The sequence below is a fragment of the Chiloscyllium punctatum genome, chromosome 15 (genome assembly GCF_047496795.1).
Source record: "Chiloscyllium punctatum isolate Juve2018m chromosome 15, sChiPun1.3, whole genome shotgun sequence".
Lineage (NCBI taxonomy): Eukaryota > Metazoa > Chordata > Chondrichthyes > Orectolobiformes > Hemiscylliidae > Chiloscyllium > Chiloscyllium punctatum.
The window spans coordinates 51,683,362-51,706,397 of record NC_092753.1 but is presented as its reverse complement, the minus strand read 5'-3'; the positions used below and the strand labels follow the sequence as shown (position 1 = coordinate 51,706,397).

Here is a 23,036-nt window from a genome sequence, read left to right as displayed (position 1 = left end):
ATGCTGTGAACCCTGAGCAAGTATATTTGTGTAGACATTAAATGAGGACTAAATTTGATCTGGTGTTGGTATTGTTTTTAGGTGACACTGAGTGTTACACATGTGGCAAATTTACATATGTTTTTGTGAATTTGCAAATTTAAATGTTCTAACAGTATTTTAGATAAATGTCTTTCAAAAGGTATCAACTCCGTTTTGGAATTATTTTGGTGGGGTTCTGGACTGATGAGGTTCTTTCCGACTAACAACAGCATTTTATAGCAAGTATCTTCTTTCACACGTCAGATTGCCTTAAAAATACATATATATCTTCTCCCATTTTAAAACTGATGAGGTCAAGGCTGTAGGTTCCATCCAGCTAGGGTGCTTCCTCCCATTGCTTGTTTCCTTGGGTTAGTTGTGTTGAAAAAGGTGTATCAGAAGGAAACAAAGGGATGGATAAAGGTTTCAAACTTTAGAAGACTGTGCTGGTTTATGCATATACTGAACAAGAACAGGTTTGATGATGTTATCACGGAGTTGTGATCCCTCTGTTTCTAAGCTCATATGGTGGATGTGCACTTCTAATGACACAGTTTTACAGATGGAAAATAATTGATTGGCATGATTCAAAGATTCAGAATTGGTTCTAATATATTCTGAGACATGGATTTTGTACAATATTAATCAAGAATAAAAATCATTATTTCTATTTCATCGTGTCATATTTTTAAGAATGTGTAAAAATGGATTATAACAATTTTTATAAGTCAAACCCTTAACAGATGTAAAATTGTACCAAAGTTTAAGTATTCCAGTCTGATGTTCTGGTTTCAGAACATTTCTGTTTGGAGGAAATTCAACTATGTTCTACATAAGTGTAATCATGCTGCATTAGTAACTTTGGTTTTGAAATGTAAATGAATGTGGTTCTCATGTACTGCTGGCATTGGTCTGAAACTAAATTAAAAATAATTAGTTTACATAAATGAATGAAACAGTATATGCTCCATGTGACAGCCTGTGTGAATAAGAAATGATGGCATAGTGGTAGGTAATGTCACAGGACTGATAATCCAAAGAGTCAAGATTAGAGTGGTGCTGGAAAAGCACAACAGGTCAGGCAGCATCCGAGGAGCAGGAAAATCGATGTTTCGAGCAAAAGTACATCATCAGGAATGATGAAGGGCTTTTGCCCGAAACGTCGATGTTCCTGCTCCTCGAATGCTTCCTGACCTGCTGTGCTTTTCCAGCACCACTCTAATCTAGACCCTGATAATCCAAAGACTCAGGCCCTCAGGAGATCTCAATTATCTGTAAATACAATAGGATGGTTATGGAAGGAGATTTTAACTTAGAATGAAACTACCATAGTGTTAAGGACATGGATAAAGAGGAATTTAAATGTGTAAAAGAAAATTTTCTTATTCAGTATCAGGATGTACTTATTGGACAAGGAACAAAACTTGACCTACTCTTGGCAAATAAGGCAGGGCAAGTGACTTAAGTGTCAGAGGGAGAGCACTTTGCTCCTGTGACCATAATTCTATTAGTTTTAAAATAATGATGGAAAAGGATATACTGAATCTAAAAGTTAAAGCTCTACATTGGAGGGAGGCCAATTTTGATGGTATTAGGCAAGAACTTTCAAAAGTTGAATGGAGGTCGAAATTCACATGGCTGGAAGATTTGAAGTCTTCAACAATGAGATAACAAGAATCCAGAGACAGTATGTTCTTGTTAGAGTGAAGGGCAAGGCTGGTAGGTGCAGAGAATGCTGGACATCTAGAGAAATTGAGGTTTTTGTCAAGAGAAAGAAGGAAGCATATTTCAGATAGAGACAGCAGGGATTGAGTGAATCCTTAGAGTATAAAGATAGTAGGAGTATACTTAAGAGGGAAGTCAGGAAGGCAAAAAGGGGATCTGAGATAGCTTTGGCAAGTAGAATTAAGGAGAATCCAAAGAGTTTTTACAAATACATTAAAGATAAAGGGGTAACTAGGGAGAGAATAGGCCCTCTTAGCAATCAGCAAGGCTGCCTGTTTGTGGGACCGCAGGAGATGGGGGAATATACCAAATGGGTGTTTTGCATCAGTGTTTACTGTGGAGAAGGTTATGGAAGCTAGAGAACTTAGAGTCATAGAGATGTACAGTATGGAAACAGACCCTTCGGTCCAACCCATCCATGCCGACCAGACATTGCAACCCAATCTAGTCACACCTGCCAGCACCCGGCCCATATCCCTCCAAACCCTTCCTATTCATATTCCCACCAAATGCCTCTTACATGTTTCAGTTGTACCAGCCTCTACCACTTCCTCTGGCAGCTCATTCCATACACGTACTATCCTCTGCGTGAAAAAGTTGCCCCTTAGGTTTCTTTTATATCTTTCCCCTCTCACCCTAAACCTATGCCCTCTAGTTCTGGACTCCCTGACCCCAGGGAAAAGACTTTGCCTATTTACCCGATCCAGGCCCCTCATAATTTTGTGAACCTCTGTAAGGTCACCTCTCAGCCTTCGATGCTCCAGCCTGTTCAGCCTCTCCCTATAGCTCAAATCCTCCAACCCTGGCAACATCCTTGTAAATCCTTTCTGAACTTGGGGAAATAAATAGTGGCCTTTTGAAAAATGTCCATGTTACAGAAGAGGGAGTGCTGGATGTCTTAAAATGCATAAAGGTGGATTAATCCCTGGGATCTGATCAGGTCGCCCCTAGAACTCTGTGAGAAGCTAGGGAAGTGATTGCTGGGCCGTTTGCTGAGATATTTGTATCATTGATAACCACGGGTGAGGTGCTAGAAGACTGGAGGCTGGCTAATGTGGTGCCACTATTTCAGAAAAGTGCTCAGCAAAAGCCAGGGAATTATGGATCAGTGAGCCTGACATTGGTGGTGGGCAGGTTTTTGGAGGGAATCCTGAGGGACAGGATTTACATGTATTTGGAAAGGCAAGGACTGATTAATGACTGTCAACATGGCTTTGTGTGTGGGAAATTGTGTCTCACTGACTTGATTACCATATATACTCGAGTAATAGGCCGTCTCCTGTAAAAGTTGAGAGTATGGTGCTGGAAAAGCACAGCAGGTCAGGCAACATCCAAGGAGCAGGAGAATTGACGTTTCGGGTAAAAGCCCTTCATCAGGAATGACGCAGTCCTGATGAAGGGTTTATGCTCGAAATGTCAATTCTCCTGCCCTTAGAGGCTGCCTGACCTGCTGTGCTTTTCCAGCACCACACTCTGGACTCTAATCTCCAGCATCTGCAGTCCTCACTTTTGCCTGGTCTCCTCTAAAAGTTGACCCCCTATTTTTGGTCAAATAACCTGGAGTTTTCCATATATCTCATGTAAATGTTGACCCTAATTCTTCACAGACAACAGATCAATGTTTATGAGTCAGTGTGCTGGCCGTCATGTCCCACTCCAGCTTTCCAGTCTACAGGTAGTTCCGCTCCACTCCCAGTCTTCCTGCCCATTGGCTGTTGTGTTCTGCTCCGGGTTTTCAGAATTTGTTGTTTTTTTTTCTCTTTATTTGTTTAGAGATCACTTGGGCTTCTGCTAATGATACGGTATGAATTTTGACAGGCATGAATTTCAGTACCTCAAAAGTAGTATCCATGTAATAGTCAACCCCATAAATTTAACCTTAAAAGGTGGTCAAAAAAAATTCGACAATTACTTGAGGATTTATGGTAAGTCTTTTGAAGAAGTAACAAAGAAGATTGATGAGGACAGGGCAGTGGATGTGATCTACAAGTCATACTGCTATAATGCGTGTTCCGTTAACGTGGATTTGCTGTAATGCAACTGATGAATTGGAGATACTTTCTAAAGTGCAAACTTTTAAAATGCATGTTGGCTGTAATGTGATTGCAGCACAAGTGCTATTTCTAAAGCGTGATTTTTCTCTACTGCAGGGTTGCACAAGCATGTAACCATCGTATTACAGAAAAACTACCTATATATGGACTTCAGTAAGGTGTTTGACAAGATTCCACATGGTAGACTGGTTAGCAAGGTTAGATCATATTCAATACATGGAGAGCTAGCCATTTGGATACAGAACTGGCTCGATGGTAGAAGATGGAGGGTTGCTTTTCAGACTGGAGGCCTGTGACTTGTAATGTGCCACAAGAATTGTTACTGGGTTCACTGTTTTTTATCATTTATATAAATGATTTTGATATGAACATAGGAGGTATAGTTAGTAAGTTTATAGATGACACCAAAATTGGAGATGGAGTGAACAGTGAAGAAGTTTACCTCAGAGTACAACGGGACCTTGATTCAATGGGTCACTGGACTGAGGAGTGGCAGATGGAATTTAATATAGGTTAATGCGAGGTGCTGCATTTTGGAAAGCCCAATTAGGGCAGGATCTATACAATTAATGGTAAGGTCCTGGGGAGTATTGCTGAACAAAGAGATCTTAGAGTGCAGGTTCATAGTTCCTTGAAAGTAGAATCGCAGGTAAATAGGATAGTGAAGAATGGATTTGGTATGCTTGCCTTTGTTGGTCAGTACGTTGTATATAGAAGTTGGGAGGTCATGTTGCGGCTGTACAGAACATTGGTTAGGTTGCTTTTGGAAAACTGCATTCAACCTAGTCTCTGTCCTATCAGAAGGATGTTGTGAAACTTGAAAGAGTTCAGAAAAGATCTACGAGGATGTTGTCAGATTTGGAGGATTTATATAGGGAGAGCCTGAATAGGCTGGGGCTGTTTTCCCTGGAGCATCGGAGGCTGAGGGGTCACCTTAGAGGTTTATAAAATCATGGGGGGCATGGATAGGATAAATAGATAAGGTGTTTTCCTTGGGGTGGGGAAGTCCAGAACTAGAGGACATAAGTTTAGGGTGAGAGGGGAAAGATTCAAAAGGTACCTAAGGGACAACTTTTTTTATGCAGAGGGTGGTGCGTGTGTGGAACAAGCTGCCAGAACAAATGGTCAAGGCCGGAACAATTACAACATTTAAAAGATATCTTAATGTATTTTAAATGTTATAATGGTATCCACCTCTACCACATCTTCTGGCAGCTCATTCCATCCACACACTACTTTTTGTGGAAATGTTGTCTCCCAGGTCCCTTTGTATTTTGAATAAAAGATTAGTCTCATATTCATATTTATATTTTACTTTTGAAACCAAAAGCTTCATTATGCCCCATGTAGTTTGTTGGACTGGAGGCCTGTGACCAGATGTACATTTATTATTATTGCTGTTTACAGATATTCCCAGGTGCGCTCCTCTAAAGATCAAAAATGGTTATGTCCATTGCAGAACACCACAAGGTGGATATTACAAAAATGTACAAGGAACAATGTGCGACATTTCTTGCCAAAAAGGATATGAAATTCATGGAACTGGCCGCGTCCATTGCCTTTCAAGCAAACGCTGGTCACAAACAGTTACTTGCAGAGGTGGGTGATACTAATTTATTTGTTTTGTTGAGAGAAGGTACTGGAATGAGGAAACTGTTTGTTTATTTTTATGGCATAATGTACAGGAAGGTGAACAACTGAAACCCACTTTGGGTTTATGCAAAGTGGGTAATAAGCCAACTTTGCTGTTCATTTTTGATAATACTTGGCTCCAAAACATCACTATACTTTGTTTGAAACTTCTTTTTGATTTATTCAGTAACTCATTTAATGCCACATTTAATTAGCTTGTAAAAAGTTTGGAGAGATGTTTGATACTATGCAGCTGGAAATTCTGTACCTCCTCCTACTTGGGAATCCCAAAATGCTTCATCATCAATGAATTCCCCACTATCAACATCCCTGGGGATTATCATTGACTAGAGACTCAACTAGACTCACCACACAAATACACTGGTTGCAAGAGCAGGTCAGCAGCTGAGAATACTGCAGTGGGTAACTCACAACCTGACTATCAAAAGCTTGTCCACTATCTACAGGGCACAAGTTAGGAATGTGATGGAATGCTTCCCAGTTGCCGGAGAAGAAAAACTTGACACCATCCAGGACAAAGCAGCCTGTTTGATTGGCACCATCTTCATAAGCATTCAAACCATCTATCAGTAGCAGCATTGTGTACTATCTACAAGCTGCATTGTGGAAATTCCCCAAAGATCCTTACACAGTAACTTCTAAACCCACAGCCACTTCCAGAATGACAAGAGCAGCATATACATAGAAATACCACCACCTTCAAGTTCCCCTCCAAGCCACTCATCATTTTGGTCAACATCCTGCAGTTCCCTCCCAATGGCATTATGGGTCTAACTACAGCACGTCGACTTTAGCAGCTCACTATCATCTTCTCAAGGGCAACTTGGAACAGGGAATAAAAATGCTTGCCAGCCAGAAATACCCAAGTGCCATGAGTGAATAAAAAAATATAGTGATTGGAATAGCACACAGTTCACATTTGGACATATGTTAGAAGTGACCTGTGGACGCAAATAAAAAAGAAACACCTACAGTGAGGTACTGAAGGCATTCTAGCATCAAGTGAACATACCCATAAGACCATAAACAGGAACAGGAATAGGCTGTTCAGACCCCACAAGCTTGCTCCTCCATTCAATAGGATCAGGCTCATCTGACATTCCTCATGTCCACTTTCTTGGCCTTTCCTAGAACCCTTGATATCCCCTACTGATCTCGAATCTATCTCAGCCATGGATATACACAATAACTCTGTCCTAACTGAGTTCCAAAGACTGTCAACACTCAAAAGAAATTCCTCTTCATTTCAGTCTTTGTCGTAGACTCTCCCATCCTCTCACCATTTACCCTGTCACGCCTCTTAAGAATCTTCTGTTTCAGTGAGATTACCTCTCATTAATCTTATGTCCAGTGAGTAGCATCCCAACCTGTTTAATTTTGTCATATATACGAAGGATCATCCTAGTAGACCATCTCTGAACTTCCTCCAATAAAATTATATCTTTCCTTAAATAAGGGGACCAAAACTGCTCTCATTACTCTAGATGTGGTCTCACAAACATGTTGTACAGTTGCAGTAAGACTTCCCTAATTTTATACTCCAACTCCTTGAAATGAGGGCCCACATTGCATTAGCCTTCCTGATTACCTGCAGCTCGTGTGGGTTAGCTTTCTGTGTTTCGTGTACAAGTAACCCCAAGTCCCTTTGTGTTGCAGATTTCTGTAGCTTTTCCCCATTTAAATAATGCTGTTATTTTGTTCTCCCTTCCAAGATGAACAACTTCACCATTTTCCTACATGATTACTCCATTTGTCAACTTTTAACCACTTAATTCACCTACCTCTATCATTCTGTAAACTGTTTGTAGCCCGCTCACAACCTGCCTTTCCACTTACTTTTGTGTCATTTGCTGATTTGGCTAGTGTACACTCACTTGCTTCCTTTGGTACACATTCATCGTCAGCAAGGTTGGATTGAAAAGAAAGGTTCTTCAATTTATTAGTCATTTTTCTGTTCCAGAAATACGATGCCCTAAGTTTTCATTGCCTCTCCACGGAAGTGCAAAGTGCTCAGATGGAGCATATTTTAACTCGAGGTGTGAGTTTTACTGTACTCCTGGATACCAAGTTAGAGGACAAAAAAGTGTGGTTTGCATGCACAATAAAAAGTGGAGTGGAAAGGAACCATCTTGCCTCGGTAAGTTTTATTCATGAAATACTTTAAAGTGTTTAAAATCATAGAACAGATAGCGCAGAACAGGCCCTTCAGCCCTTGATGTTGTGCTGACCTGTGAACTAATCTAAGCCTATCACCCTACACTATCCCATTATCATCCATATGCTTATCCAAGGATTGTTTAAATCTCCCTAACATGGCTGAGTTAACTACATTGATAGGTAGGGCATTCCACACTCTTACTGAATTAAGAACCTGCCTCTGACATCTGTCTTAAATCTATCCCTCCTCAATTTACAGCTATACAAGCAGATGTCATCATCCTATGAAAAAGACTCTTGTCCATCCTTTCTAATCCTTTGATCATCTTGTATGTCTCTATTAAGTCCCCTCTTAGCCTTCTTCTCTCCAATGAGAACAGACCCAAGTCCCTCAGCCTTTCCTCATAAGACTTTCCCTCCAGACCAGACAACAACCTGGTAAATCTCCTCGCACCTTTTCCAACATTTCCACATCCTTTCTATAATGGGGCGACCAGAATTGTACACAATACTCCAAGTGAGGCTGCACTAGCGTTTTGTACAATTGCAGTATGACATCACAACTGCAGAACTTAATCCCTTTACCAATAAAATCTAACATACTGTATGCTTCCTTAGCAGCACTATTGCCCTGGGTGGCAACTTTCAGAGGTCAGTGTACATGGACAGCAAGATCCCTCTGCACATCCACACTACCACGAATCTTTCCATTGACCCAGTATTCTACCTTTCTGTTATTCTTACCAAAGTGAACCATCTCACATTTATCTGCAATGAACTCCATTTGCCACCTTTCAGCCCAATGCTGCAGTTTATCCAAGTCCCCCTGCAACCTGCAACATTCTTCCACACTGTCCACCGACTTTAGTATCATTTGCAAACTTACTAACCCATCCACATATGCCTGCATCCAAGTCATTTATAAAAATGATCCCAAAACACATCCTTATGGCACACCACTAGTAACCAGACTCCAGGCTGAATATTTTCCATCAACCACCACTCATTGCCTTCTGACAGAAAGCAAGTCTCTAATCCAAACTTTCAATCCCATGCTTCCACATTCTCTCCAGTAGCCTATCATGTGGAACCTTATCAAAGGCTTTACTGAAGTCCATGTACACCACATCAACTGCCCGACCCTCGTCCACATGCTTGGTCACCTTCTCAAAAAACTCAATGAGGTTTGTGAGACGTGACTTCCCTTAATGAATCCATGTTGACTATTTTCAATCAAATTGTTGCTTGCTAGATTATTATAAATCCTGACTCTTATAATCCTTTCTAAAGTTTTTCCTACAACAGACATAAGGATCACTGGTCTATAAATCAGCTGTTTATACGCTAGTATTAAACTGTGGAGTTGTTTAAAACTACAAATAAGCTTCCTAATTTAAGAAGTCAAAACTTTTATTACAACCTTGAGTGCTAACTTTACTTACTGTTGATTTTTGCCACTTCTAAAGGCTTAAATTGCCATTAAAATTTCATTTGCACTCATTTATAATTATTTCCTGCTGTAAAAGTTCTCACTTGTTTTAATCCACTTGCCTGTCCCTAAAAATATTTAGTCTTTGTAACGCAATCAAATATTGCACTTAAGGTTTTCACTGAGATAGCATCATTATTTCCCCACTCAAGTACTTCTCATCCTCAGTAATTTCTTCCTGTGCGTCAATTGGGCATGACCTGACTGTACTGTCCTCCTGCTCTCCTTTAACCTTTCTTCACATATAGATTCCTTGATCAGATTAAGGGCTGTCTACCACCTACCATATACTCTTTACTCCAAATGTTTCATATACAAGGCTGTCTGATTGTTGGTACTCCCCTGCGTTCTCACCCTTCTCTTGGTCCCTCCAAACACCTTAACTGTAGCAAGTTTTGAGAAGATATGTAGCTCAGATTGAAGTTCTGGATGTAGGTTTGTTCACTGAGCTGGAAGGTTCATTTTCAGATGTTTCATCACCATACTAGGTAACATCTTCAGTGAGCCTCCAGATGAAGCACTGGTGGTGTAGCCCGCTTTCTATTTATATGCTTGGATTTCCTTGGGTTGGTGATGTCATTTCCTGTGGTGATGTCATTTCTTGTCCTAGAAGCATGGCATTCTAACCGGAACTCTATCAACAAACACATTGACTTTGATCCCATTTACCACACCATGAGAAAAAGAACAGGAAATGATGTCACCACAAGAAATAGCATCACCAACCCAAGGAAACCCAAACATACAAATAGAAAGCGGGTTTCATCAGTGCTTCTTCCAGAGGCTTGTTGAAGATGTTACCTAGTATGGTGACGAAATGTCTGAAAACGACCTTCCAGCTCAGCAAGCAAACCTACATCCAGAACTTTAACCTTAGTCTCCCTTCTTAGAAACTTCTCTTCTAAGTCATTTCAAATTACTTTAAATTCCCAACTGTATAACCTTTAGCCCTCCTTTCATGATAACATTGTTGCAGTTATCAATCTACTTCAACACACTGTCAGCTTTGCCAGACCCTATTATAATCATTATTTTCCTGACCCTGTTTCCTAGTATTGCATTCATCTTCATTTACTTAAATTTAAAGGATGCACATTTGAAAAACTAATCTTGAATAATTGATGTAGCCATTCATTGCCAGATCTAATTAGGTCCTGCTGTGTCTGCTGAAACTCGTCACTATCCCAGGAGCATTCTGGAATGCAAATATAACCCATGGTTTCTTCTCACTACAAAGTATTTTCTTGAACTTGGTCCCCTGCCATCACCATTCACACATCCTATACCAAGTGCCAGGAGAACAATATTGTCATAAGGATTGGGACTATTTGTTCATCTTCCCATCACACTTCACTCGCTGCTCTGAGCTATCAAGCCAAACTTCTCCTCAGGTTTCCCCCTTTCCAATGATGTTCCCTGATTCCATATTGTGTATGGTTGATACCTTCATTCATTTTTAACCTCTCACTTAAATGTAGTTTGGGGAATTTGAATTAATTGTGTTATTTCTAAATGTGGTCTGGTTCAATGCTTATCTAGCCGGTGTTATGTTCTCCCCTCACCATAAATTTGGGTCCATCCCAAACTTAGCTATGTTCATCCTAATTCACACTGAAGCTAGTTTATTTATCATCATTTCTGAGCTTTTTCATCTAGATCCACTCCAGAAACACCTTCAGTTTAAAATTCTAGCCCTTGTTTTCAAATTGCACTATGATCTCACTGTTCCCTATTTCCGTCACTTTCTTCAGCCATACAGTCTGAGGTCCTCATTTCACCGATAAACCACATCTCAATATCTTCTGCCCTCTTGCACTTTGATTTTAATTGCTCTACCAGCAGTGTCCATGCCTGAAGCTAGCAGAATACAATGTTGTAGAATTTATCCTGAACCCTCTCCACCTCTTTGTTATTCACTCCTTCTTTAGGAAGTACATTAAAACTTAACCCATTTGGTTACCTGACTTAATACCTCTCCAAAGGATTCGTTGTCAAATTTGTTTAACTTGTTGCATGGCTTAACCTAAATGTTGGGGGACATGCCATTAAAGGCTCTAAAATCAGCAGCCATGGTGAGGTAATTTCAGAAAAGTCGGGTCAAATGGTTGTTGGCATGGCTTGAGTGGTAGGATGAAGGCAGTGTGTGAATTGCAAAAGGCAGAGTTGTAGGAATGCAAAATCTTTGGAGGCTTGTTGAGGGGTCAGGCCATGCACAACATAGAATACAAGTCTGTAATTTTTAAGAGAGATGCTGGGAGTTAACAACATTACTGTGCACAGAGTGATGGGTGATTGGGACTTTGAAATACAGGCAGCAAAGCTTTGCATGTGCAGAAGCTTATGGAGAATAGAGTCTGGCCAGGGGAGAGTGGTAGAATAGTCATGCCTAGCGGTAAAAGCATGGAGGAGGATTTTAATAGAATGTCAGGATGGATGTCAGTTTTTGAGAGTTAAGCATGTGGTCTTCATGCCAAATAGGATATGAGGTTGGAAGCTTATCTCTGGGTCACGTAGTTTATCAACGCTGCAAATATCAACTTCGACCCTTTGTTCCAAGCTTGTTTTGATTTTGGTGGAGTCCTTATTCACTTTGATGTCCATGATGAGAATAGAAATAATGGAGGTGTGTGATATTTACCTTTTAAATGGGTTATCTAAAATGACCCTTGAACAGTGCTGTTATTGAAGTCAATATATGTGAAACCTAGTTGTTGAATTTTGTGAAACTGGAGAGAGAATAACTCACGTGAAAAATGCAAAAAGCTAGCTGTCTTCGTAGAAATAAAATTGTCACTCATCATAAAGGAAACCTAGAGCAACTATGCAAGAAGACCACATGGTGGTAGTATAAATGCAATTTACCACTGCTTGTACTTACTTTTAAAAATCAATTTTTATTCAAGAAGGAATTCTGTTTCTTTGTTGAGCTTCTTCTGAGAGTTACAAAATGTATGTGGATAAATGACAGTTGAATAATGTTGAGCCAATCATGGGAAAAAAAAGATTTTATTTTCACAATTTGACATAAGGCAGTGTCTTTGAGAGTAAAGATAATAAACCAAAAAATCCATAATGAGATTGGGGTAGGGGGGGTGGGGGCGTTGACTTTTGGCCAAGGGCAAGGCAGAAAGGAATGCTCACACAACCCACCTGTAATGTTTCCTGAGAGCTGCAAACCTATTTTAAGGTCTAGACTTAGTATCAGCATTACACACAGCTCCAAACTCTGCAGTGCTTACAGACAGTGCACTGATCATGGTGGGGAGCATGCAGCCTGAATAGGACTAGAGCAGGCATTGGAATTCCGTTAGACTCTTCAAAACAGAAGTTCTTGCCAGACATTTTATCTCGAGAAAGGGGAACATTAATGAGTTAATGACAGGCTACAAGATTTTTCTGAGACTAGGAAGAACAAACACACTTCTGCATACTCCCCTTGACCCTTTAAACACTGCCAGTTATACTATCCAGTAACTCTCCTTTTCCCCTGCCACATTTCAAAGGGTTGGGCTACAGACTCCCATTAGATTGGTCCATGCATAAGGTCAGAGTATAGCAGTGGTTTGCTGTTAACATCTGCAGGATGGCTGACCGTGAGACTGATCCTGCTCTTCCAATCCTGCCAGGTTGGAATGATTTATGGGCTGGCAATCAGCCTGTTTGACCCACTCTGAATACACCTTCCATGGCCAACAAGTTCTGGTATGAGCCTTTAAACTCAGAGATTACTGTCCTGAAGTAGGAACACTACCTCTGCACGACCAGACCTCAGCAACATCTGGTATCAATTCAGTATTAAATAAAATGTGTTTTATATGCACAACTGTATTTAGAGCTCTTGTTCTCAAAACAAAATCCTGCTATTACGTGCTTGGGTTGATTTCCAATATGAATTAATATATCTGTTCCTATAATTAGTTTTTATGGTTTCAGTCTTCTCTGTGCACACTGTTAGTCTTACATTTAGCAAGTAATCTGTCCTATACTCCCACGACTATGTAGACATGTGGCTAATGGAGCTGTTTGTTACTGGATTGGTAGATATTTGTGCGAAGTACCCAAGCTAACTATAATGCACTCTACTTATCAGTCCTCATCAAATCTAAATTCCATCTACTGCAGCAATATTTGTAATGTATATTAGACAAAGATGGGATCTAAACTGGGCAAGTTAAGGACAGCATCAAATTGAAGGAAAAGTAAAGGGAGGGAAAACTGAGACGTAATGTTAGCATGTAACGTAAAAACATACAGTAAGCCTTTATTTTAATATATAAAAGAGAGGAGTGAGGCAACAGTGAACATAGTCCCCTTAGAGAACTAAACTGGAGAAACAATAATGGTAGGAAATGGCAGAAGAGTTGAATAAATGCTTTACATCAGTCTTCATGACAGAGGCCACTAATAGCATGCAACTAAATAATCCAGGGACTAAAGCGGCATTGAGGGCAGGGGTGGTGTGTGTAATGGAAATAAGCACAATGGCTATCTATAGTGAAAATGTTCTAGAGAATATACTGGGGCTAGAGGTTGATGGGTCTTGGATTTTAAAGGAAGTAGCTGCAGCGATAATGGATGCACTAGCAATAATCTTCCAAGAATACCTAGATTTTGGATAAGTCCCAGAGCATTAGATCTGTTAGTGTAACACTCTTAATTCAATAAGAGAAGGAGACAAAAAAAACCCGAAAACTTAGTGCAGTTAGGCTCACTGTCTGACATTGGCTTCATGAAGGGGGAATCATGTCTGACAAATTTATGAGAATTCTTTGAAGAAGTTACAAGCGGAATAGATAAAGAGAACCAGTTGATATAATTTATTTGGGTTGCCAAAAAGCATTTGACAAGGTAACACACACAAAGCTACTTAATAAAATAAGAGCCATGGTGTTGGGAGTAGTATATTAGCATGGATTGAGATTGGTCAACTAATAGAAGACACAGAATTAGGATAATGGGGCATTTTCAGGATGGCAACCTGTGACTGATGGAGTACCACAGCTGTCAGTGCTGGGGCTTCAATTACTTATAATTTATATTAAGGACTTGGATGATGGAAGTGAATATACTATTGGTACATTTTCAGATGCCTCAAAATTATGTAAAAAGGCATGTAGTGAGGATGACACGAGGAATCTACACAGAAATATAGAAAGGTTAAGTGAGTGGATGAAAATGAAAGGTGAAATACTTTGTCAGGAAGAATAGTAGAGCTGAATATTCTTTAATTGGGGAAAGACTGCGGAAAGCTGGGGTCCTAGTGCATGCATCACAAAAACCTAGCTTCCAAGTTCAGCAGATAGTAGAGAAGGCAAATTAACTGTTAGTCTTTTCAAACGGAATAGGGTAAAAAATTAGGAGTTTTTTTTTGTGAAAGCCCTAGTTAGACTACACCAGGAATACTGTGAACAGTTCAATCCTATTATTGAAGAAAAAAATTTACTGGCATCGGAGACAGACCAAAAAATGTTCACAAGGTGGATGCTGACTTTGGAAGGGTTTTCTTATAAGGAGACATTGGGATTATATTCATTGTTATTTAGAAGAATGAGAGGAGACCCTATTGAAACAAATTAGATTCTTAGGCAGCTTGACAGGGTTGATGCGGAGAGATTGTTTCCCCTTGTGGAAGGATCTCGTACCAGAAGGCATCGTCTCAGCATAAGGAGTCAGTGTTTAAGAGAGGCATGAGCAGGAAATGTTTGTCTGAAGAATCTGTGGAATTCTTTACCACAGAGGACTTTCAAAACTGTGTTGCTAAGTATATATTCACAGCTGAGATAGACAAATTTCTAACAGTTAAAGAAATAAAGGGTTATTGGGGTAAGGCAGAATAATGGAGTCGAGGATTATTAGATCAGCCGTAACCTTGTTAAATGGTGGAGCAGACCCCATTGGTTGAGTCCTGATGAAGGACTTTTGCCCAAAATGTTGATTTTCCTGTTCCTCTGTGCTTTTCCAGCACCACACTCTCGATCCATTGGTTGAATCGCCTATTTTGCTCCTACATCTTATGGTCTTATGGCTGTTGCATGATATAAATTTAACTGATGAACCAATGTTGGCACTAAGTTGCTTGTGCAACCTTTTGAATGCCTATAGTGGAATCGAAAGAGCATTGATACAAATTTGATGAGGCATATTGGAAGCCAGGCAACACAGTCACGATTAGGTTCTTAACAATGCACATAGTCTTTGACCAATGTAAATGAGATGTATTTAAATAAAATCCAGACAGCATGAACAAGTACTTTTGAAGAATAAATATTAGTTTGAAATTTAGGACGGATTAGCAATAGTCAGCTGAACTGGAAATATATCTTCCATTCTGAAGCCTGTCCAAGTACTGAATAACAGGGTGGTCAGTTTTTAGGAATTTCTAAATATTATTATGAAAAGAAGGCATGTTTTATTTATTAATAAATTAGTACCATGGCATTGAAAACACAAAAAACAGGAGTTGGAGTAGGCCATTTGATCCTTTGAATGTGCTCCACCATTTAACACAATCATGACTAATCCACTTCAACTCCATTTTCCTGCACTATCTCAACAGCCTTTAATTCCCTTAAATATCCAAATATCTAACAACTGCTGTCTTGAATATACTCCATGACTGAGCATCCCCAGGTCTCTGGAGCAGTGAATTCCAAAGGTACATAACGCATTCAGTGAAGAAATAGCTCCCCATCCCTAAATGACCAGCTTCTTATTCTGAGTCTGTGATAATTTATTCTAAATACCCTGGTTAGGAAATGATTGAATTTTACATATTTCATTATTCTAAACTCCAGGGAATTTTGGTGCAGTGTACTTAATATCTTCTAAAATGATAATTCTCTCATCCCAGGGATCATTCTTGTGAACCCATACTGAACCCCTGAAATGCAAATATGTGTCCTCCTTTAGGGAAGGAGATTCAAACTGCTGTCAGTATTCCAGCTTTGACCTCACTGTTCTCAGCTAAATTGCTCCTCTTTGTTCTTGTACTCCAGTCCATCTGCAGCAAATATTAACATGTTTATTTTCCATTGCCTCCTGTACCTGAATGTTCACATTTTGTGGTAGGCATGCAAAGACATCAAGGTCCCTTGGAATGCAAACATTTCCCAGAGTTATGGTCATATTTCAAAAAGTATTCTGCTTTTAGTTTTCCTAATAAAATGGTTAACTTCACTCATCATCACTTTGTCCTCTCGCTTCCATGTTCTTGCACACTTACCCAAAATGTTTACATTCCATAGACTCTTTGCATCCAGCCCCGGCCTCTTAATTTGTATTGCATTGTTCTTAGTGGTGGTTTTTCAAGGGGTTACGGTAAATTCCAGATTAACTTCCACAGAAATTTAGGCTACTTTGGTAAATGCAAAGTATTTGCAAAAATATTCTACAATTTATACAGAGAAAACAAAATAAATGAGCGATAACTCGGCAGATCTGATCTCAGTGGAAAATTGTTTTGAAACTTTAACTAACTGTGATTGACCTTGAGCTCAGAGAATGCAAGACCAGGCATTACAGTTTCATGATTATGCATCCCTTAACAAACGCTTTCGTCATGATTATAGTGAATTAATGCTCTACTTCCATCATGTGTAGAAACAAATTAACAAAAAATAACAATTTATGCACAATTTTAAAAGAACAATGACAAGGATTACTGATGACACTAAATCATGTCATTGTATATTATGTATATAACTAAAATTTATTGCAAAATGGCTTTACCCAATGTGTTTAAAAGCTAACAAATTGTGCATGATAATCCAGCAATTGGCAGTTGAATCCTAAATTAGAACTGAACTCATTTTGGGCTATGTATTTATGCTTGCTGTTGCTAACAATGCAAAACTGATTCCATTGTCTCAATCATCTCCAATACTATGACTTACACCCTAATTCAAAGAGTCAAACCTGTATTCTGTTAATTCTGCAAGGCACATCTGAGCAGTAAACTTTTATTGAGGCATTTTTTAAAAAATGAAATGTATTAATGGCTTCTCTTTGTTGCTAGCTTCTCTTCTACTGTCTAACAAATCAGATCTTTTGGTATCCATTAATGCTATAGATACGCACCAGCACAAAGCAAATGATTTATTTTTAAATAGATAGGCAGTTTAAATTGAATGCATATTTTGATGTGTTTAATGTTAGTTTCCACATGTTTGAAATAGCCATGTGCACTGGTAGCAACCACAGTTTAATACAAAATAAGAAAATCGTAAACATGTTTGGTTTCATTGACATCCCATTAAATAGGAAAATCGAAAGGAAAATGAGCAAATGATTGTCACCATGATGCTTGTAACTCACAAAAACCCAAGACTTAAATAGTATTTCAGCTATCATTTTAATAAATGCATTTCACTTTTTACAACATCTTAGGCTAATCACAATTTTGGAGTGTGCAAATTGAATTAATTTATGGATAGCTTTCAGCCATGTAATTTTAACACTTCCATTTCCAATTTGGTCCATGTTCAGAAGAAACTGATTAAGTTACCTGTTGGTAAATAATTTGACTGCAATAGGCATCTCAGTTCGCTCTGATCTGTCCTCCCTGACATCAGTTTGTACGTGTTGGTGAAGTTTGCTGAACATACCATTAACTCTGACTTAACCGAAATTAGTTAAAAATACACAGCCTGGCAATGCTTCTGAAGTCTATGCCATTAATTGGTTTCTAAATAGAATAGCAAGAATATTGTTACCTTATGAAATGTTTGAAGCAAATATCAATAATACATGTATTGAGGATCAATGAATTATTTGAGGGAACTAAGTGCGGTGGGGGAAGTGATAAAGAAGGATTGTATTGAGTGTGAACCAGAATGAACCAGTTGGGCCTATTGACCAGATTTGCTACTGTAGATTCATGTAGAAATGTGGGGCTTTCTGGTTCTGTGTAGGTCAGTCCAACCTCTGTCTCATGGGATGACAATTCTCAGAGATGAATTTTAAAGCTGTCTTTGGAAAGTGATGGCTGAAATAGACACGTTTAACTCTTGCCTATTCTATTCTAATTAGTGACGTCAGCATTAATGAGTCTAATTTAGAACCATCATTCCTTCTTTTGCAAAAACTGCAGATTTAAGTTTTTTTGTCACTGTTTTACCCACTATTATTGGTACAATCCCAGCTGATGGTAATATAGAACAAGATCCCAGAGTGAAACCTGAATTGATTATAAGTTTTATTTTGCAGTTTGGTTACTGAACATTTTCACAGAAGGTTGTCAATGTACCTTCAACAAAATAATATAACTTCAATACATAAGTTAAAAAACTATATATTTTTTCAGTTAAGATACTATAAAAGTTAAATGTACTATATAAGTTAAAATACTACATACTACACCGTGGGGCTACACGGTGGCTCAGTGGTTAGCACTGCTGCCTCACAGTGCCAGGGACGGGGTTCAATTCCTGCCTTGGGTGACTGTCTGTGTGGAACTTGCACGTTCTCCCCGTGTCTGCGTGGATTTCCTCCAGGTGCTCTGTTTTCCTCCCACAATCCAAAGATGTGCAGGTCAGGTGAATTAGCCATGCTAAATTGCCCATAGCATTTGGTGCCTTAGTCAGGGGTAAATATGGGTTTGGGGAATGGATCTGGGTGGGTTACTCTTCAGAGGGTCGGTGTAGACTCGTTGAGACATAGGGTTTGTTTCCATACTGTAGGGAATCTAATCTAATATGTGTATGAATATATAACAATTTGGAAAGATGTAAGTAGCTAAAAGAAAGATTCAGTTCTTTTTCCCAGCAATATCCTTTACAGATGCTCAACCTAAGTGAAATGAAACAATCCAGCTTAACAGTTCTATATTATGATAGTTTGATATTATTGAAGCATAATGCTGCAAGTATACATTTTCAACTTTTTCAAGTTGAGAATGAATAATGTTTCTGGATCTGTTAAGTATCTCTTTACCGTTTGTTTTATAGACTTAGACCCACCAAAAATAAAGTGTCCCAGCCTGAAGGTAAAGACAGCTGAACCCGAAAAGCTGACGGTGCGGGTGAACTGGGATACCCCGGAGGGAAAGGACTCAGCTGATGGCATTTTGACCAAGTAATTACTTTTTTTGAAATGAAGGAAGTGGCTTGCAAAGGCAATGATTCAAACCCATTGTCAGGTTAACCTTAACAGATTTTCTGGTAAAGTAAGGTTCATATCGATGTACATGTTTTTGGATGAGCAGAGCAGTAGATGTGATCTATATGGACTTCAGTAAGGCACTCAACAAGGTTCCTCATGGGAGACTGATTAGCAAGGTTAGATCTCGTGGAATACAGGGAGAACTAACCATTTGGATACAGAACTGGCTCAAAGGTAGAAGACAGAGGGTGGTGGTGGAGGGTTGTTTTTCAGACTGGAGACCTGTGACCAGTGGAGTGCCACAAGGATTGGTGCTGGGTCCTCTACTTTTCGCCATTTACATAAATGATTTGGACGCAAGCATAAGCGGTACAGTTAGTAAGTTTGCAGATGACACCATTGCGGAAACCCACTGGACACAAAGTTCCAGTCAGGAAAACACTATCACCTTCTGCTTTCTGCCATTCAATCAATTCTGGATCAAATTTGCCAAATTTCCTTGGATTTCATTGGTTCTTACCTTCACTGTCAGTCTTCCATGCAGGGCCTTATTAAAAAGTTGTGCTGAAGTCCACGTAGACGACGTCAAATTAAGTGGCATCACCTGTACATCTGGTCATCTCTTTGATTCAGTCAAGTTGGTCAGACATGACCTCCCCTTAACAAAACCATGCTGACTGTTCTGGATTAATCCCTGCTTCTCCAGTTACAGATCAATTCTATCCCTCGGAATGGCTTCCAATATTTTCCCCACTGCTGAGGTTATAATGTTTGCCCTGTACTTTCCTGGTTTAATGTCTTGCTCCCTTAAATAATGGTATCACAGTGAGCTGTCCTCCAGCTCGGGAGGAATTGAGAATTCTGAGGATGGATTATGCAACCCAGGACCTTAACTCTGATTTCTCTCCACAGATGAGAGAGAACTGCTGAGCTTTTCGAGCAATTTTTGGTTTTGTTTCTGATTGACAGTATCCCCAGTTCTTTCAGTTTTATTTAGGAATTGAGAATTATTGCCTGTGCCCTTGCTACCACTGCTACTACACTTCACTGAACATAATGCATAGTATCTACAGTATAATTTCTACAATGTGATGATTGGAACTGTAAATTTGCCCATGAGTGATTAATCATTCAGGAAGTAACTTACACATTTACATTTTAATTTGCAGAGTTGAAAATTCTTGTTATCAATATCTTTTTATTGTCCCTATCTTTTTCTGAATCTACTCAGATCTCTGTACATAGCCACCCTGTTCTTTTATTTAACAATTCATGATTAAATGGAATATTGAAACAGAATTTACAACTACACGAGGAAGAAAGATTAGATTCTCTACAGTGTGGAAACAGGCCCTTCAGTCCAACAAGTCCACACCGACCCTCTGAAGAGTAACCCACCCAGACCCATTTCTCTCTGACTAATGCACCTAATACTATGGGCAATTTAGCATGGCCAATTCATCTGACCAGCACATCTTTGGACAGTGGGAGGAAACCGGAGCACCCCGGAAGCATGAATTATATCCATTTATACCCTTTTCAATTATTCCCTATAATCATCCACTTGGTCTTGCTGCATCTCATGTTTTGCAACTTTTATCAATAAATCTATTTTCATTATTTAATTTAAAAATTCATTTTACTGTGTAATATCAGAATCCACAGAGCCTCTTTGGTATCTATTTCGACACAAAAACCTCTAATTATGGAATCCTTTTAACCAAACTAGAAAAGAAAATATAAAAGTTGAACATCATTTAAATAGAGAGGTGAAAGAAAAATGGCACACCTGCATATATGACCTGTGAAGGAAAAAGTGATCAAATTATGTAGATTCTACAGCACATGTACAGCCTAATGAGTCTGTGCTAGGTGTTTATATTCCTCATCAATTTCCTCACACTCTAATTGTCTGCCACAATCTGTCCCCTTACCCAGTATTCTTATCTCCATCATGTATGCTTAATGCATTCTCTTAAATGCATCAGTGTTATCAGCCATCAGCACAGCAGTTAGAAGTGCATTTAATGTTCTAACCACTCTCCGTGGAAAGTAATTCCTTATGAATTATTTATTTGATCTGTTAGTGGCTGTCTCTGTCGAACTGTGAGGTTTACACTCTTGAGAGAGAAGACTAACAGTCTTTACTGAACAAGGCCTGTTAAGGGAGGACATGGTCGAGAAGCCTTACAGGCTCAGGATCTGTGTGATCTGACATCGCTATGACTAGCTGATTTAACACATGCTGAGCAGCTATTCACAGCCTAATGGTTTGTTAACTCTTTCCTCTACACCGCGTTACAAACTCTTTTATGATTTTCCATTTAATTATGAACTTTTAATCATGGGCATTTGACTCTTTACCTCCTCCAACGCACCCATAAGCCTTTGGCTCATTGCATTAATCTCTAGCAGCATTCTCACTCCTCTTGGAGATGTATAATATGCAGAGTAACCCCACTATTTAAGAGAGGAGGGAGAGAGAAAACAGGAGTCTACAGACCTGTTAGCCTCATGTCAGTAACAGGGAAAATATTAGAACCAGTTGTAAGAATGTTATTACTGGATATTTAGAAAATAATGATCTGATTTAACAGAGTCCACATGGAAGGGGAAATCAACTTAGATGGAGTCACAGGTAGACAGGATAATGAAGAAGGCAATTGGTATGCATACCTGTATTGGTCAGTGCATTGAGTACAGGAGTTGGGAGGTCATGTTGCGGCTGTATAGGACATTGATTAGGCCACTGTTGGAATATTACTTGAAAGGGTTCCGAAAAGATTTACAAGGATATTGCCAGGATTGGAGGGTTTGAGCTATAGGAAGAGGCTGAACAGGCTGGGGCTGTTTTCCCTGGAGCGTCAGAGGCTAAGGGGTGACCTTATAGAGATTTACAAAACTATGAGGGGCATGGATAGGGTAAATAGGCAAAGTCTTTTCCCTGGGGTTGGGGAGTCCAGAATTAGAGGGCATAGGTTTAGGGTGAGAGGGGAAAGATAAAAAGAGACCTGAGGGGCAACTTTTTCACACAGAGGGTGGTCCGTGTATGGAATGAGCTGCCAGAGGAAGTGGTGGAGGCTGGTACAATTACAACATTTAAAAGGAAGCATTTAGAGGGATATGGGCCAAATGCTGGCAAATGGGACCAGATTTATTTTGGATATCTAGTTGGCATGAATGAGTTGGATGAAAGGGTCTGTTTCTGCACTATATATCTCTATGACTCTGTGTTGCAGTGTTTTAATTTTTTTGTATTTGGGAATATCTCCTTAACATCTGCCACCGCAGCCTCTGTCAATCTATCCCTTAACCTAATTTCCCAGTTCACCTTGGCTAGCTCTGTCTTTGTGTGCTCATTGTTGCCATCTTTAAGTTTGAAATACTACTCTTGGGCCAATTGCTCTTTCTGTCAAAGGAGGCGATTAGTGCAAATGCATAATTGCTTGACGCCATAATTTGTCATGTTAGTTTTTGGACAATGAAGGAATTGCTGCTAAAATGTAATTTGATGCTAATGGGTGGCCTCAGTGATGTGAATAAGTGATGTGTGATTAATGCAGTTTCCTCCAGGAAGGCCTCACATTCAAAAACATTCACTCTGCCCCTGAAGAGAAAAGCAGCAGCATACTCCATTCACTCAGGCTGTATTATTATTGCGCAGTTGACATTAGATCGAAGGTGTCAAGGTTTCAGCTTTTCTTGTGAGTAAGTTCCAGGCTCCATCTAAGAGACAGCATAATCCCCCCATCCCTCCAATCCCATTGGTGTTGTTGTTCCTGATGACCATGTAGCCTCCCCCTACTATTTCGTTCCTTTATATAATCATTAATGTGCCC

The 23,036-nt window shown here is 39.5% G+C and overlaps 1 protein-coding gene across 4 annotated transcripts in view; it reads left to right on the top strand.

Annotated features, from left to right (window-relative positions):
• The window catches only part of srpx (sushi-repeat containing protein X-linked), a 77,809-nt gene that overhangs the window by 24,487 nt on the left and 30,286 nt on the right, over positions 1–23,036 (top strand). For all 4 annotated transcript variants that reach the window (XM_072585115.1, XM_072585112.1, XM_072585114.1 and 1 more), the window contains 3 exons: positions 5,208–5,399; positions 7,414–7,590; positions 19,044–19,170. In XM_072585115.1, the coding sequence (XP_072441216.1) occupies positions 5,300–5,399; positions 7,414–7,590; positions 19,044–19,170 (404 nt within the window). In that variant the 5' untranslated portion in view covers positions 5,208–5,299. The remainder of the gene's footprint in view (positions 1–5,207; positions 5,400–7,413; positions 7,591–19,043; positions 19,171–23,036) is intronic.